At 45.0% G+C, this 12,464-nt stretch overlaps 1 protein-coding gene across 16 annotated transcripts in view; it reads right to left on the reverse strand.

Annotated features, from left to right (window-relative positions):
- Window positions 1-12,464, reverse strand: part of C2CD5 (C2 calcium dependent domain containing 5) — a 154,460-nt gene that overhangs the window by 108,619 nt on the left and 33,377 nt on the right. For all 16 annotated transcript variants that reach the window (XM_061638389.1, XM_061638388.1, XM_061638394.1 and 13 more), the window contains one exon: window positions 6,424-6,532. In XM_061638389.1, the coding sequence (XP_061494373.1) occupies window positions 6,424-6,532 (109 nt within the window). The remainder of the gene's footprint in view (window positions 1-6,423; window positions 6,533-12,464) is intronic.

A 12,464-nucleotide genomic window follows, 5' to 3' on the forward strand; every position in this document is an offset into this window, starting at 1 on the left:
GGCCGAACCGCCGCTGAAGGAGGGAGAACACAGCCGGATGAAGCTTCCATTCTCCCGGGTGTACCTTTTGCCTGCTGAGCCAATCGGCCGTAATGTTTAGAGTTCCGCTGAGATGTTCTGCCTGTAATGACAGGAGGTGGAACTCGGCCCAGTCGAAGATTCGTGTCGCTTCCTCCTGCAGAGCCCTGGACCTTGTGCCCCCCTGTCTGTTGATGTGAGATTTCACGCAGACATTGTCCGTTCGAATAAGGACATGTTGTAGGGCGAATAGTGGCTGGAAGTGTCTGAGAGCCAGATGAGCAGCTCTGAGCTCCAGCCAGTTGATGTTGTGATTTTGGTCCTGAGTGGACCACACGCCTTGGACAAAGGTGGAGTTGCAATGGGCTCCCCAGCCGGATAGACTGGCATCCGTGGTGATTAGGACTCTGGTTGGGTCCCGAAACGGTGTCCCCTTGGTGAGGGAAGTTGTGGATACCCACCAGCGGAATGATTGCTTCAGAGATTGGCCCAGCGGGATCAAGCGATGGTTGGACTTGGAGATGTCCGCCTGAAAGGGAAGGAGAGCCCATTGTAATGGTCTCGAATGATGCCGGGCCCACGGAACAATGTGGATTGAGGAAATTATTGCCCCGAGAAACTGGGCCAGAAACATGACATCTGCTGTGGAACGATGTAGAAGTAAGGTTGCCATGGCTGTAATGGAGGCAATCCGGTCTGGGCACAGAAAGAACATGGCAAGGGAGGTGTCCAGTATTGCCCCTAAGTGCTGGAGGCGCTGAGTTGGCTGGAGATGACTCTTTTCGGCATTGATCAGCCAGCCGTGATTGTGTAGTGTCTCTAGAGTGAACTGGAGCTGCCTGTTGGCCAAATCCCGGGAGCCTGCTCGGAGTAGAAGGTTGTCGAGGTAAGCATAAATATGGACCCCCTGAAGCCGAAGATACGCCAGCATGGTGGCCATCACTTTGGTGAACACTCGGGGGGCCGAGGAGAGGCCGAACGGAAGGGCCCGGTATTGAAAGTGGCGGTGGTCTAGTGCAAATCTCAGGAACCGTCTGTGACCCGGGCAAATTGGGATGTGTAAGTAAGCGTCCCTCAGGTCGATGGATGCGAGAAAATCCCCCTGTTGCAGAGTCTCTACAATGGAAGCTAGAGATTCCATCTTGAAGTGGCGGTACTTGATGAAGCGGTTGAGGCCCTTGAGGTCTAAGACCGCCCTCCATGTGGAGTCTCGCTTGGGGACCGTAAAGAGGATGGAGTACACGCCTTGTAGCCGTTCGGATGGAGGAACAGGCTCTATAGCGGCTATCTCTAGGAGATGTCGTAGGGCGCCTTGCATAGCCCCCTTGCGTGCCCTGGAGACGGGGGAGATGCAAAATTTGTCCGGTGGTGTCCGCCAAAATTCTATATTGTAGCCCTGGGTGAATAGAAGCCTGACCCAGGAGATGTTTGTCAAGTTTAGCCAGCTGCTGGAGAAGAAGGAGAGTCTGCCTCCAATGGGGATGGAGTCAGAACTGTCTGCGCTGACGGGTTCCTCTGCCATATGCCTGTCTGTTCTGGTATTGGCCCCTGTGTGGAAAGCGTTGTCTAGACCAGGGTGCCTTGGAGGGACGGAAATCTGTAGGTCTGGTATCCCGTCCTCGTCCACCAGGTCGTCCTCTCCGAAAGGGTTGGAAGGAATGGTAAGGGGTAAACCGCCGCACGGGTCTGCGGTCGTCTCTTTTGGCCGTAACTAGTGCAGGTTTACGATTGTCCTTGGGGTCGACAAGGACTGCTTTGAGTGTGTCCTCGCCGAATAGCATAGATCCCGAGTATGGGGCTAATGATAAGTTGGTTCTGGCAGTTGAATCAGCGTCCCAATGTTGGAGCCATAGAGTACAACGAGCTACAATTTCGGCCGCAAGTGTGCGTGCACCGTGATGCGAAGCGTCTAACGTGGCGTCGGACACAAAGGCAGCCGCCTTATGTATCTTGAGTAGACTTTTCCTTAGTTTGGCGGGATCCGGGTTGGGGTCGTCAAGGAGATCCTCTACCCACATCATAGAAGCCCGTGAGAAGATAGAGGCGGTAGAAGAGGCCCGGATGGAATGAGCGGAAGCCTCATGGATCTTACGGAAGACAAAGTCAAGCCTCCTCTCATAGGGGTCCTTGAGCTGAGATTCGCCTTCCTTCGGGAGGAGAGACCGAGATACGAGATTGGAAATGGGTTGGTCCACCCCCGGGACGTTCAGAAAGGACATGAATTCCGGGGCAAGGGTAAGAGTTTGTTGGCTAAGGATAAGGAGCGACGTGGACGAAGAGGACAGGCCCATTATTCTCTGGTCAGTTTGTTAATGGGGTCTGGCACGGGAATGAAGTGCTGCACTGATCTGGGGGATTTGAGAACTCTGGCACCCTTGACAGGGGGAGCAACCGGTTGTATGAGTTCTGGTTGAATGCCAAGAGTGTCCATGACTCTGCGTGATAGAGGAGGAAAATCCATCGGGTTAAAGAGGCGATAAGATACCTCCTCCTCGTGGTCAAATTCCCCACTCCAATCATCCATGTCAGTCTGAAAAACGTTCATGTAGTTATCAGCCTGAGATTGCTCTACGTCCAAAGCACCCCTGACCACATCATATGGGTTAGGAGAAGGTAGCGGAGCATCAGTATTGTCGCCAGGTTGTCTCGCAGAACTGCGCTGTTGCGAGGTTCCGGGCTGAGAGGATCATTGTAGAGGAGGCTGAGGTTGGGATAGGCACCCCAGCAGCTCTCGTAGTTGGTGCAGGAAGTCAGAAGTCAACTGTATGCCTGGAGAAGTGGAAGACGGTAGGGCCTGTTCCTGAAGGTGAGGCTGCTCAGGCTGAGTTTGAGGAGCTAGGCTGGGAATCCTACAAACTCCTCCTCTGAAGACTCAGAAGGAGACTGGAAAAGCACAGGAACGGCTGTATGGCGGGGTTTCTCCGGAACTGAATGTGATACATAATGTGCCCTTTAGGCCGCCTCGCGACCAGACAGGTGCTTAGTCTTTGCTTTTGCCTTGGCGTGTTTATGTTTAGCTGGCTGGCGTGGTGATGGACGACCTGCTTCAGGGGATATTGTCACCTCAGGGATCAAATCCGCCATGTCAATCTCTGAATCACGCACACAATGGGGAAGGAGCGGTGACGGGGCTAAGGTAGAAATAGTGTAGGACAGAGTAGAGATAGTATGACTACAGACAGTATGACAGTATGTCAGGTGAGAAGAGTGAGATCACCCAGCACGAGGAAACCAAACTTGCTCAATTAAAAGTGGCCCCAAGCTAGGTGCACGCACACAATGGGAAAGGTGCGAGACCGTTCGTTACACTAGCAGCTTGGCCACGAGAGAAGTCCACGCACACAATGGGGAAGGTGCGAGACCATTAGGTAGACTACCAGGTTGGCCCCGAGCGAAGTCCACGCACACAATGGGGAAGGTGCGAGACCGCTAGTTACCCTGCCAGGAGATATGTCTTATTTTTGAAAACGCAGTGTGGCCAGGGCTAGATACACGCACTCAATGGGGAAGGTGCGGTATCGCCAACGCAGTGTGACCAGGGCTAGATACATGCACTCAATGGGGAAGGTGTGGTATCGCCAAGGTGCCCAGAGTAAGTCAATTGGAGGTGCACCTACAAATATACCCACACACAATGGGGAAGGTGTGGTATAATGGGGCTACTATGATGAGCCTGGTGAGGATGATTACGATGTTGAATATATATATATTACTCATGTCTCCCAAGCTGTGAATGTTTACTATACAAGTGTCACAGGTTGAAGATGTAGAGGAGAAAAAACGGCAAAAAACGAAAACAAAATGGCGACCGCGATAACGGAACACCTAAATAAGGCCCAGAAAGGCTTGAGGAACGGCCGGGAGCCCGCTGGACTGATATGCCGCCAGGGGGCCCACAAAAAAGGCGGCAGAGAAAAAACAGTATCGGGCAGCCTAATTAAACCCAGGGTGGGCTGAATGTGCAGCCAGGTTGAAAAGGAAAATAGCCTCTGTGAGGAGAAATAATTAAATAAAATGGCGGCCGCGAGAGCGGAGGCGGGAAAGAAGACCGCTACAGGAGGCTTCAGGAGAAGCGTGAGAGAGGGAGCGGGGTGCCTATGAGGGAGCTGCAGCCGCAAGCTACCCTCCGTAGAGGCTGAATACACTCGAAAAAAGAAGGGGGGGGAAACTGCAGCCGCAGAACCCCCGCTAACGAGGGCGCCTACGAGGGAGCCGCAGCCGCAGCCACCCTACGTAGAGGCAGAATACCAACGGAAAAAAGGGGGGGAGACCACAGCCGCGGAGCCCCCGCTAAACAAGAAAGCAGAAGTAGCTGCTGGTAAAGCCAAGGGGCAGACCCCGAAAATATAGAGGAAAAAGGGGAAACTTAAACACACTCCGAACGCAAACGTGAAAGGGGGAAGCGATAAGGAGGAGGATAATAATACAAGGAAAAAGGAGAGTAACAATAGAATTAGAATAAGGACTTAGCTACGCTCTGTCTAAATTCCGATCTGCCTCGGACGAAGGCAAGAATGAAGACTGGAGTGGGAGGGGCTCGAGCCCCAGGTTTGACTCTAGTGCATTCTTGCCTTCGGACGCTAGATGGCAGTAGTACCCAATCTGATGGCAGGCTACCTGTGGAAAATGCTTGACAGGATTTGGAGAATGGAGACAAAGGTACAGATGATGCGGAGGGGGCTGAGAAAACCATGGTGGGAAATGCTTGTAGAAACCTCTGGCAGTTCCGTGCCTAGTGGGTCTAATGATGTCCATAACTCACCCACCCTGTTTATGACAAAGGGAGAGAATTCTCACTGGCACCTAGCCCAGACTTAGTCTTTGAACAGACAGACTCTAATGAACTGGCTGGAATCTCCCAGAAAGATAAGGATGAGTATAGTTTTTCAGAGCCAGAAATAACACTTTCTCCAAGATCACAAAGGCTTCAAAAATCCTCATCTCTTCCCAGGAAGAGTCTCCGCCTTGCTTCTAAGCCTAGAAAATGCTAGATTTAGCTCAGGTAAGTAAAATGCCCGCCCATCCCTCTTTTATTTAGTGTCTAGGCATGATAAGGTTGTTGCAGCAACTCTCTTGTGCTGCTTCCATATCTAGTTTGCACTTATTCTATATCCTGATATGCCTCTTTTGTTTTTATGATTCGTCCCTGTGTTGACTTCTGGAATAAAATCTTATGCAAAACCCTGTCTTCGTGTCCTAAGTCTGCTTCTCTGGTCGGGAGCCAGGACAAGAATTTCCTACAGAAGAAACAGTGACAGGAGAATGAGGAAGAACTCTTTATTATTTAAGTTTACAATTGTGGCATTATTAATTGTAGCATTAATGCACTTCCTCCTTTTCTTTGAAGACTTGAGGGGACTTTAAGGTAGAGGGGCTTCACTTTGCATTATAATGTATACATTATGTTACAATACAGAATTATAATTGCACAAGGTCCCCCACCTTGCTCTGATCAGTGGGAGATTGGAAGGGAGGGGAGTCCATGATACTGCAACTCTGAAGAAATTCAAATCTGTGACATAACTGAAGTTACTGTTGAAGGCTCACCATGAGCTCCTGGATGGCAAAAAAGGAAACTAAATCCACACCACCATGATCACATTTTGAATCTATCCAAGGACAAACATGGTAGATTATTTCCTTAGGGAAGGAGTCTAGGGAATTCTTCCCTCTGGGATTCTCATTACTAACCTCTGTTGGTCCTCTCTCTCTCTCCTTGTCCTGAGTCAGTGGGATACCACCCAGAGCTAACTATACCCTTTCCCATCCTAACTAAAGCCCAAAGAAAAAAGGATTAGACTGAAAAATGGGCAACGCTAAATGGAAAAATGCTTCCTAGCCCTAGGAGGAACATACTGGAGGTTGGGAGCTCACGATTTGAATAAGTTCATTTCTAGTCTCCTGCTTCCAACTTGTTGAAAAAAGGAACTTCCACATCTCCCTCTGCTCATTTTCAGATAATATTCTAGGGAAATCTTAGGCTATTTTATGGAATATTCCTCAATTCAAAATAAAAAGTAAAACTAACAGAATTAGACATGCTGTTCACGTCAGTTTTGGCTCTGGAAGAATCTTCAATAGCCAACTTTTAAACACTTAAGAAGAGTTGGAAAAGAAAAAAGTCACAAGTTTGCATCTGAACACTTTCTCTTGAGAGTCCTAGTAAGATTTACAATTTCATAATTCAGCTTTGTCATTGATTCTGGTGTTATAGCATTGAAATTATAATTAAATAACTCAATGGTATTGAAAACATTAGGAGACTGCTGGGGAAAAAACCTTGCTAAAAGCTGGGTTTATTTCACAGCAAAACATATCACAACCTTTTACCTTCAATAAAAAATAAATATTAAATATACATAGAGTCAAGGTCACAAGATACAAAGTTTTAGTCCTGTAACATACCAGGATTATGAATGCGATCCAAGAGCTTCACTGAGCGGGCACTGACAACACCACCAACGTGGAGAAGGAAGCCTGAAGGAAAGGCCGTCAAAGTAAAAAAAGGAAATTCCTGTTCCAATTAGAAGGGGGAAAAAAAGAAATTATAATTGACCTTATGGGCTTGATCTACTGTTTGCCAATCAACATGCAAGAATCTCTTGAAACACAAGCAAAGCAGAACAGATGGCAAAATGCTTCCTCAAGATTTACACTATGCAAAGCATAAATATATGCCATCCACAGACCCAACACACTGTGGGGTTAGCAGACATCTCAAAAGCAGTTAAGACACTACTTTCCCCCTCATAATGGACAGGGATCATAACTGTACATTGCAGCACTACAATCCTGAAGTCCATCATAGATAGATCCTGCTGGACTCAAGGAAATGTAGTAATGAGTGCATTAAAAGGCTGGAAGGAGATTTCAGAGATATTATTAGTACGGCTAGAACCTAATCTTATCTTTATTTACTTGTCTTATTTAATTCTTACAATGATATATTTCCTTTCCTCCAGGGAGCTCAAGTGGTATTATTATTATTATGCAGCAAGCCTACTATGACATAATTCCATTGACACCCGTAATTTACTTCCAAGTATTGGGCTGTCTGAATCCTATACACTATCTTTCTTGCAGCAGTTAAGTGTATAGGGTCTTTACCCTCCAGATTTCTTGCCTCATTTTAAAAATATATTCTGTGCAATATCTTTTGTCATTATTTTGCAGAGATAGGATCCCAAAGAGTTGTGATACTATGGCAACTTAAACACAAGCAAATGTTTTAACATGCGCTGTTTATAGATGTTAAACTATCTTTTTGCTCTGTGGTGAGGAGTTGTTATATTTATATCCTGCCCTTCCACCCAGAAGGAGCCCAAGGTGCCAAACAAAAACACTAAAAGAACCCCAAACACCCTAAAAACAAATGACTCTACAACACATTAAAACATCTGTAAAAACAGCTTTACAAACATTTTAAAAAGTAATTCCAACACAGACGCAGACTGGGATAAGGTCTCTACTTAAAAGGCTTGTTGAAAGAGGAAGGTCTTCAGCAGGCGCCAAAAAGATAATAAAGATGGTATCTGTCTATTATTTAAGGGGAGGGTTATTATTTAGTGCTACAATGCTAAAGGTCCACTTCTTATGTTGTGTGGAAACGACCTCCTGATAAGAGGGTATCTGCAGGAGGCCCTCACCTGTAGAATGCAGTGATCGAATGGGTATATACCAGATCAGGTGGGAGTGATACCAGTCATTATCATAATAGCACCAAGTACATAATTACATTGTATTTAAAAATACTGAACCTAACACCTAACAGAGTCCTAGATTTTCTCTTATCTTCAGTCATATTACAGTGGCACCATGAGCCTCCATATCTGTGTAAGAATTTCAATCTGCAGTGCCAATGTAACGATGCACATTGTACTATTACAATAATGACTTTTTCTACAAGTCTTGAGATTCAGCTGCTAAATGGGTTTGTTTCATTCATTGATTAATGCTTAATTAATTAAAGTTAGAGAAACATGGATTAAAGTAAATTAATTTGGGTCTATCACGCCAAAAAGGTCACCATCATCATCTCCATTTACATCCTGCCCTTCCTCCCAAAGGAGCCTAAGGCAGCAAGATGTCTTAGAAAAAGACTTAGTAAAGTATTTTTATGAGTCTCCTACCGCTGGCAGACCCATATACCTTAAATCCCTGGAACTATGGCATGTTTTACTGACATTATTGATTCCTAACACAGCCTGAAACAGCCATACTGTGACATAAATTAGGTTTATAGAATGCAAAAACATTTTACATAGCTACACTAGGTGATTAGAGGTAGCAGTTTCCCTACCCAGTGCTTAAGTTTGATTCCTGTACATCTGCATGCTAGACACAGAGGGCGGCTGGAACCACTCCCTCCTGCAATGATGCACTGACCACACCCTGGATCTACTACTCCAGTAGAGGAGGAGGAGTACCCTTTCCAAAACCACAGGGCAAACATTCAGAGAGATGCAGAAAGTGAGTATGCTCATGATCCCAGTAAGGAGAAATTGCTGTGGAAGTGAAAATGTTATGTCTGGTCACAGGGCCAGGGCCAAAGGGAATTTACAGACACAAAAAGTCCAGAATGTTGAACTGCAACTTTAAAATGTCTCACAAAGTTTGGTCTTGGACAAGGCTATCCTACTTGAGGGATAAAAAAGAATCTAGAAAATTCAGGCTTTAGCTAACAGATAACCACATTGTTGTGCAACATTATGTTTTTATCTTCAAACAAGGAGGGCCCAAATGGGCTAGTTCATAGTAATGCAAATCTGCACACAATAATGTATAGCTTGTTTATGGGGGGAAAGGAGATGGGTTCCATTTGCCAGTTCTACAGCCTCAGTGCAAAAAATAAATGGAAGTTCATGCAACAATGGTTTATTTCATAATGTTCCTGTGATTGGTAAGTGCAAAGGAGAACAAAAGATAATCACTATCCCATCTACCTATGATACATGACAAATTACAGATGCCCCTAATAACACACTATAAAGCTCACAACCTGGATACATAGCATTACATAGCATTGACATTCTTCCTTAGCTAATGAAAAGTAGTACAAAGAGGAGAAAGATGGAAGAAGCCAAGAAGCCATTAACAAGCCAAGCACAAACTTTGAAAAACCTCCCAAAAGCCTGAAAAGAAGATGTCTTAGCATTTAGGAATATTTAATTTTGCAGAGAGGTATGGTGTTTTTTAAAGAGCTAAATATCTATCTCACATGATTTCATAGGCAATTTTAAAATGAGATGGAATAAAAAAATAAGAGATCAGAAAGAAGGGAAATAAATCTTCAACTTGTACCTTCTAAACCTGCAATACCAGGATTTTTTCAAGCCATCTCATTTTTTAAAATTAATTCAACAACACAGTGCAAAGCCAAACCATGAGGATGAACTGCAGCAAGCACTGGGCTTGTGCACTCCCCCATTCTCCTCCAGTGTGGCAGTGAAGAGGCAATCAGATTTTTTTGTTTCTGTTTTACTTTATTTATTTATTATAATTAATAATAAGACCCTCCGTGGCGCAGAGTGGTAAGAGGCGGTAACGCAGCCGAAGCGCTGCTCACGGCCAGAGTTCAATTCTAATGGAAAGAGGAAGTCGAATCTCCAGTAAAAGGGGTCGAGGTCCACTCAGCCTTCCATCCATCCGTGGTCGGTAAAATGAGTACCCGGCACACGCTGGGGGGTAAAGAAAGGCTGTGGAAGGAACTGGCAAACCCACCCCATATATACGGTCTGCCTAGTAAACGTCGCAAGACGCCACCCTAAGAGTTGGAAATGACTTGCACTATACGTGCGGGGGCACCTTTCTTTTTTTTTATAATTAATTAATTAGATTTATATCCCACCTTTCCTCCCAGTAGGAGCCTAACCTTCTTTGTTGTGTTGCCCAACCCTAAATAAACTGTGGCCAGTCTTAACTATGGTTAATGGAAACAGGGCAACTCCAAAGCATAGTTTATGAAGCTGACTTGTTTTCACTAACCATAGTTATGAATAACCACAGTTTAGGGTTTGAACATAATACTAAACTGTTGTTAATCTAAAACAGAGGTGGAAGCTTCATTCCAGAGACAGGAGGTGGGAGTGTGCAAACCCAAGACTGTTTGCAGCTCATCCTTGTAATACACACCAAGGTTCTGTGTAGTGTGCAAACTAGACCAATGTATAGGCCAACTGTAATTTTGGCACCTGCCATATTCTAGATAATGATACACAGGCCAGTCCTGTGATATTCTATAGTTTAATTCCATGACTTCTAACTTCTAATTTTATTTAAATCTGATATTATATTTATTTATTTTATTTAACAAAAAGTATGTACTTTTTGATTGTAAAAACCTTGGGCAGAGCAATCTAACTGGATTGCTGGCAGGAGCGAAGCTGATGGAGGCTGAATTGGCGGAAAGAGCCACTAGATTCAGCTGCCACTCGAAGGCCTCGGGGGGGGGTGGGAGGACGCTGGCTGCACCGGCATGGCACAGAAGGAAAGAAGCTACATGTTTCTTTTTGCCCCCTTTTTCTTGGTGTATCGACTAACACAAAGGAGGGCCATGGGAGGAAACCGAAAAGGACCTGGATATTGTGTAATTCCCCACAATTTGGCCCCTTTTCTGACATGCCCCTTTCTCAGGCTTTCTGCCAGCTTCTGCCAGCTCCCCTTATGTTGGGCTTTCATGGTGGTTCTCCGGCTGAGCTTATGCCAGAGGAACTTATGCCAGTATAGCCCAGCTGAGCCGCCAGCCAGCTCAGCCAGAGGTCCGCCATATCCAACTCCACTCAGCCTGGCATAAATATCAATTGGATTGTGCTCTAACCCAATAGCTTTCACACATTTTCCTCCCATGGACCACTTGAAAATGGCTAAGGGTCTTGTCGGGCCACTTAAGGTTTTTTCCCCCCTGTTGTACCAATTGTAATGCACTATGTTGTTGTTATGTGCCTTCAAGTTGACTACGACTTATGCCGACCCTATGAATCAGCGACCTCCAATAGCATCTGTTGTGAATCATCCTGTTCAGATCTTGTAAGTTCAGGTCTGTGGCTTCCTTTATGCAATCAATCCATCTCTTGTTTAGCCTTCCTCTTTTTCCACTCCCTTTTGTTTTCCCCAGCATTATTTTCTTTTCTAGTGAATCATGTCTTCTCATGATGTGTCCAAAGGATGATAACCTCAGTTTCATCATTTTAGCTTCTAATGATAGTTCTGGTTTAATTTGTTGTAACACCAAATCATTTATCTTTTCCACAGTCCATGGTATGCACAAAGCTCTCCTCCAACACATTTCAAATGAGTTGATTTTTCTCTTATCTGCTTTTTTCACTGTCCAACTTTCACATCCATACATAGAGATCGGGAATACCATGGTCTGAATGATCCTGACTTTAGTGTTCAGTGATACATCTTTGCATTTGACTAGATGCACTATGCTAGATACTATATGATTTTGAATTGTATTTTTATTGCTTCTTTTTCTTCTTATACTGTATTTTAATGTATTACCATTTGCATTCCATAGAATTCAAATTATAATACAACACAATGTAATATAGGAAATAAAAGAAACAGTAACAATACAATTAAAAGTCAATATGACCACTTAATGTGGACATGCTTCATGTAGACCACCAGAATGAAGCTCATAGACCACTGGTGGTCGACAGACCATAGTTTGGAAACCCCTGCTCTAGGCAGTTTACAAAAAACATTAAAACAAAAAAATTATTGACAGCACAGTTAAAAACAATTAACAAAACATTTTTAAAACAATTAAAACAGCAAGAGACTAAAAACATTAAAGCACGTCAACATCTGTGCGTCTGGACAGGCTTTCCAAAAAAAAAAGGTTTTAGGAAGGTGCTGCAAAGAATACAGTGAATGCCCCTGCCTGATGTCTATAGGCTGGAAGTTTAAAAAAGTAGGTGCCACACTAAAAGAACGATTTCTTACAAGTGCAGAGCTAGTGTTATGCGGCACATGAAACAGTGACTGTTCTGCAGAGCAAAGTGCTCAAGTGGGCACATACGGGGTAAGGCAGTCCCGCAAGTAAACTGGTCCCAAGCTGTTAAGGGCTTTACATACAATAGTAATACCCTGAGCTTGGCCTAGTAACAAATCAGCAACTAGTGCAGATCTCTGAGCAGATGTTCACAGGATCTCACTCCTGTCAGCAATCTGACTGCAGCATTCTGCACTAACTGCAGTTTTCAGGTTAAGTGCAAGGGAAGCCTCATATACAGTGCATTGCAGGAATCCAGTTTTGAAGTCACCAATGCCTGAACTACTGCAGTCAAGCTCTCCCAGTCCAGGAATAATTGTAGTTGTCTTCCCAGCTTCTAGCCAATGAGGCTACCTGGGCCTCCAGTGACAGAGCTGGACCAAGAAGCACTCCCAGCCTGTGTACCTGCTCATTCAGGATCATTGCAATCCCATCCAGGGCAGGCAAT

This window comes from Rhineura floridana, chromosome 8 (assembly GCF_030035675.1).
Source record: "Rhineura floridana isolate rRhiFlo1 chromosome 8, rRhiFlo1.hap2, whole genome shotgun sequence".
Lineage (NCBI taxonomy): Eukaryota > Metazoa > Chordata > Lepidosauria > Squamata > Rhineuridae > Rhineura > Rhineura floridana.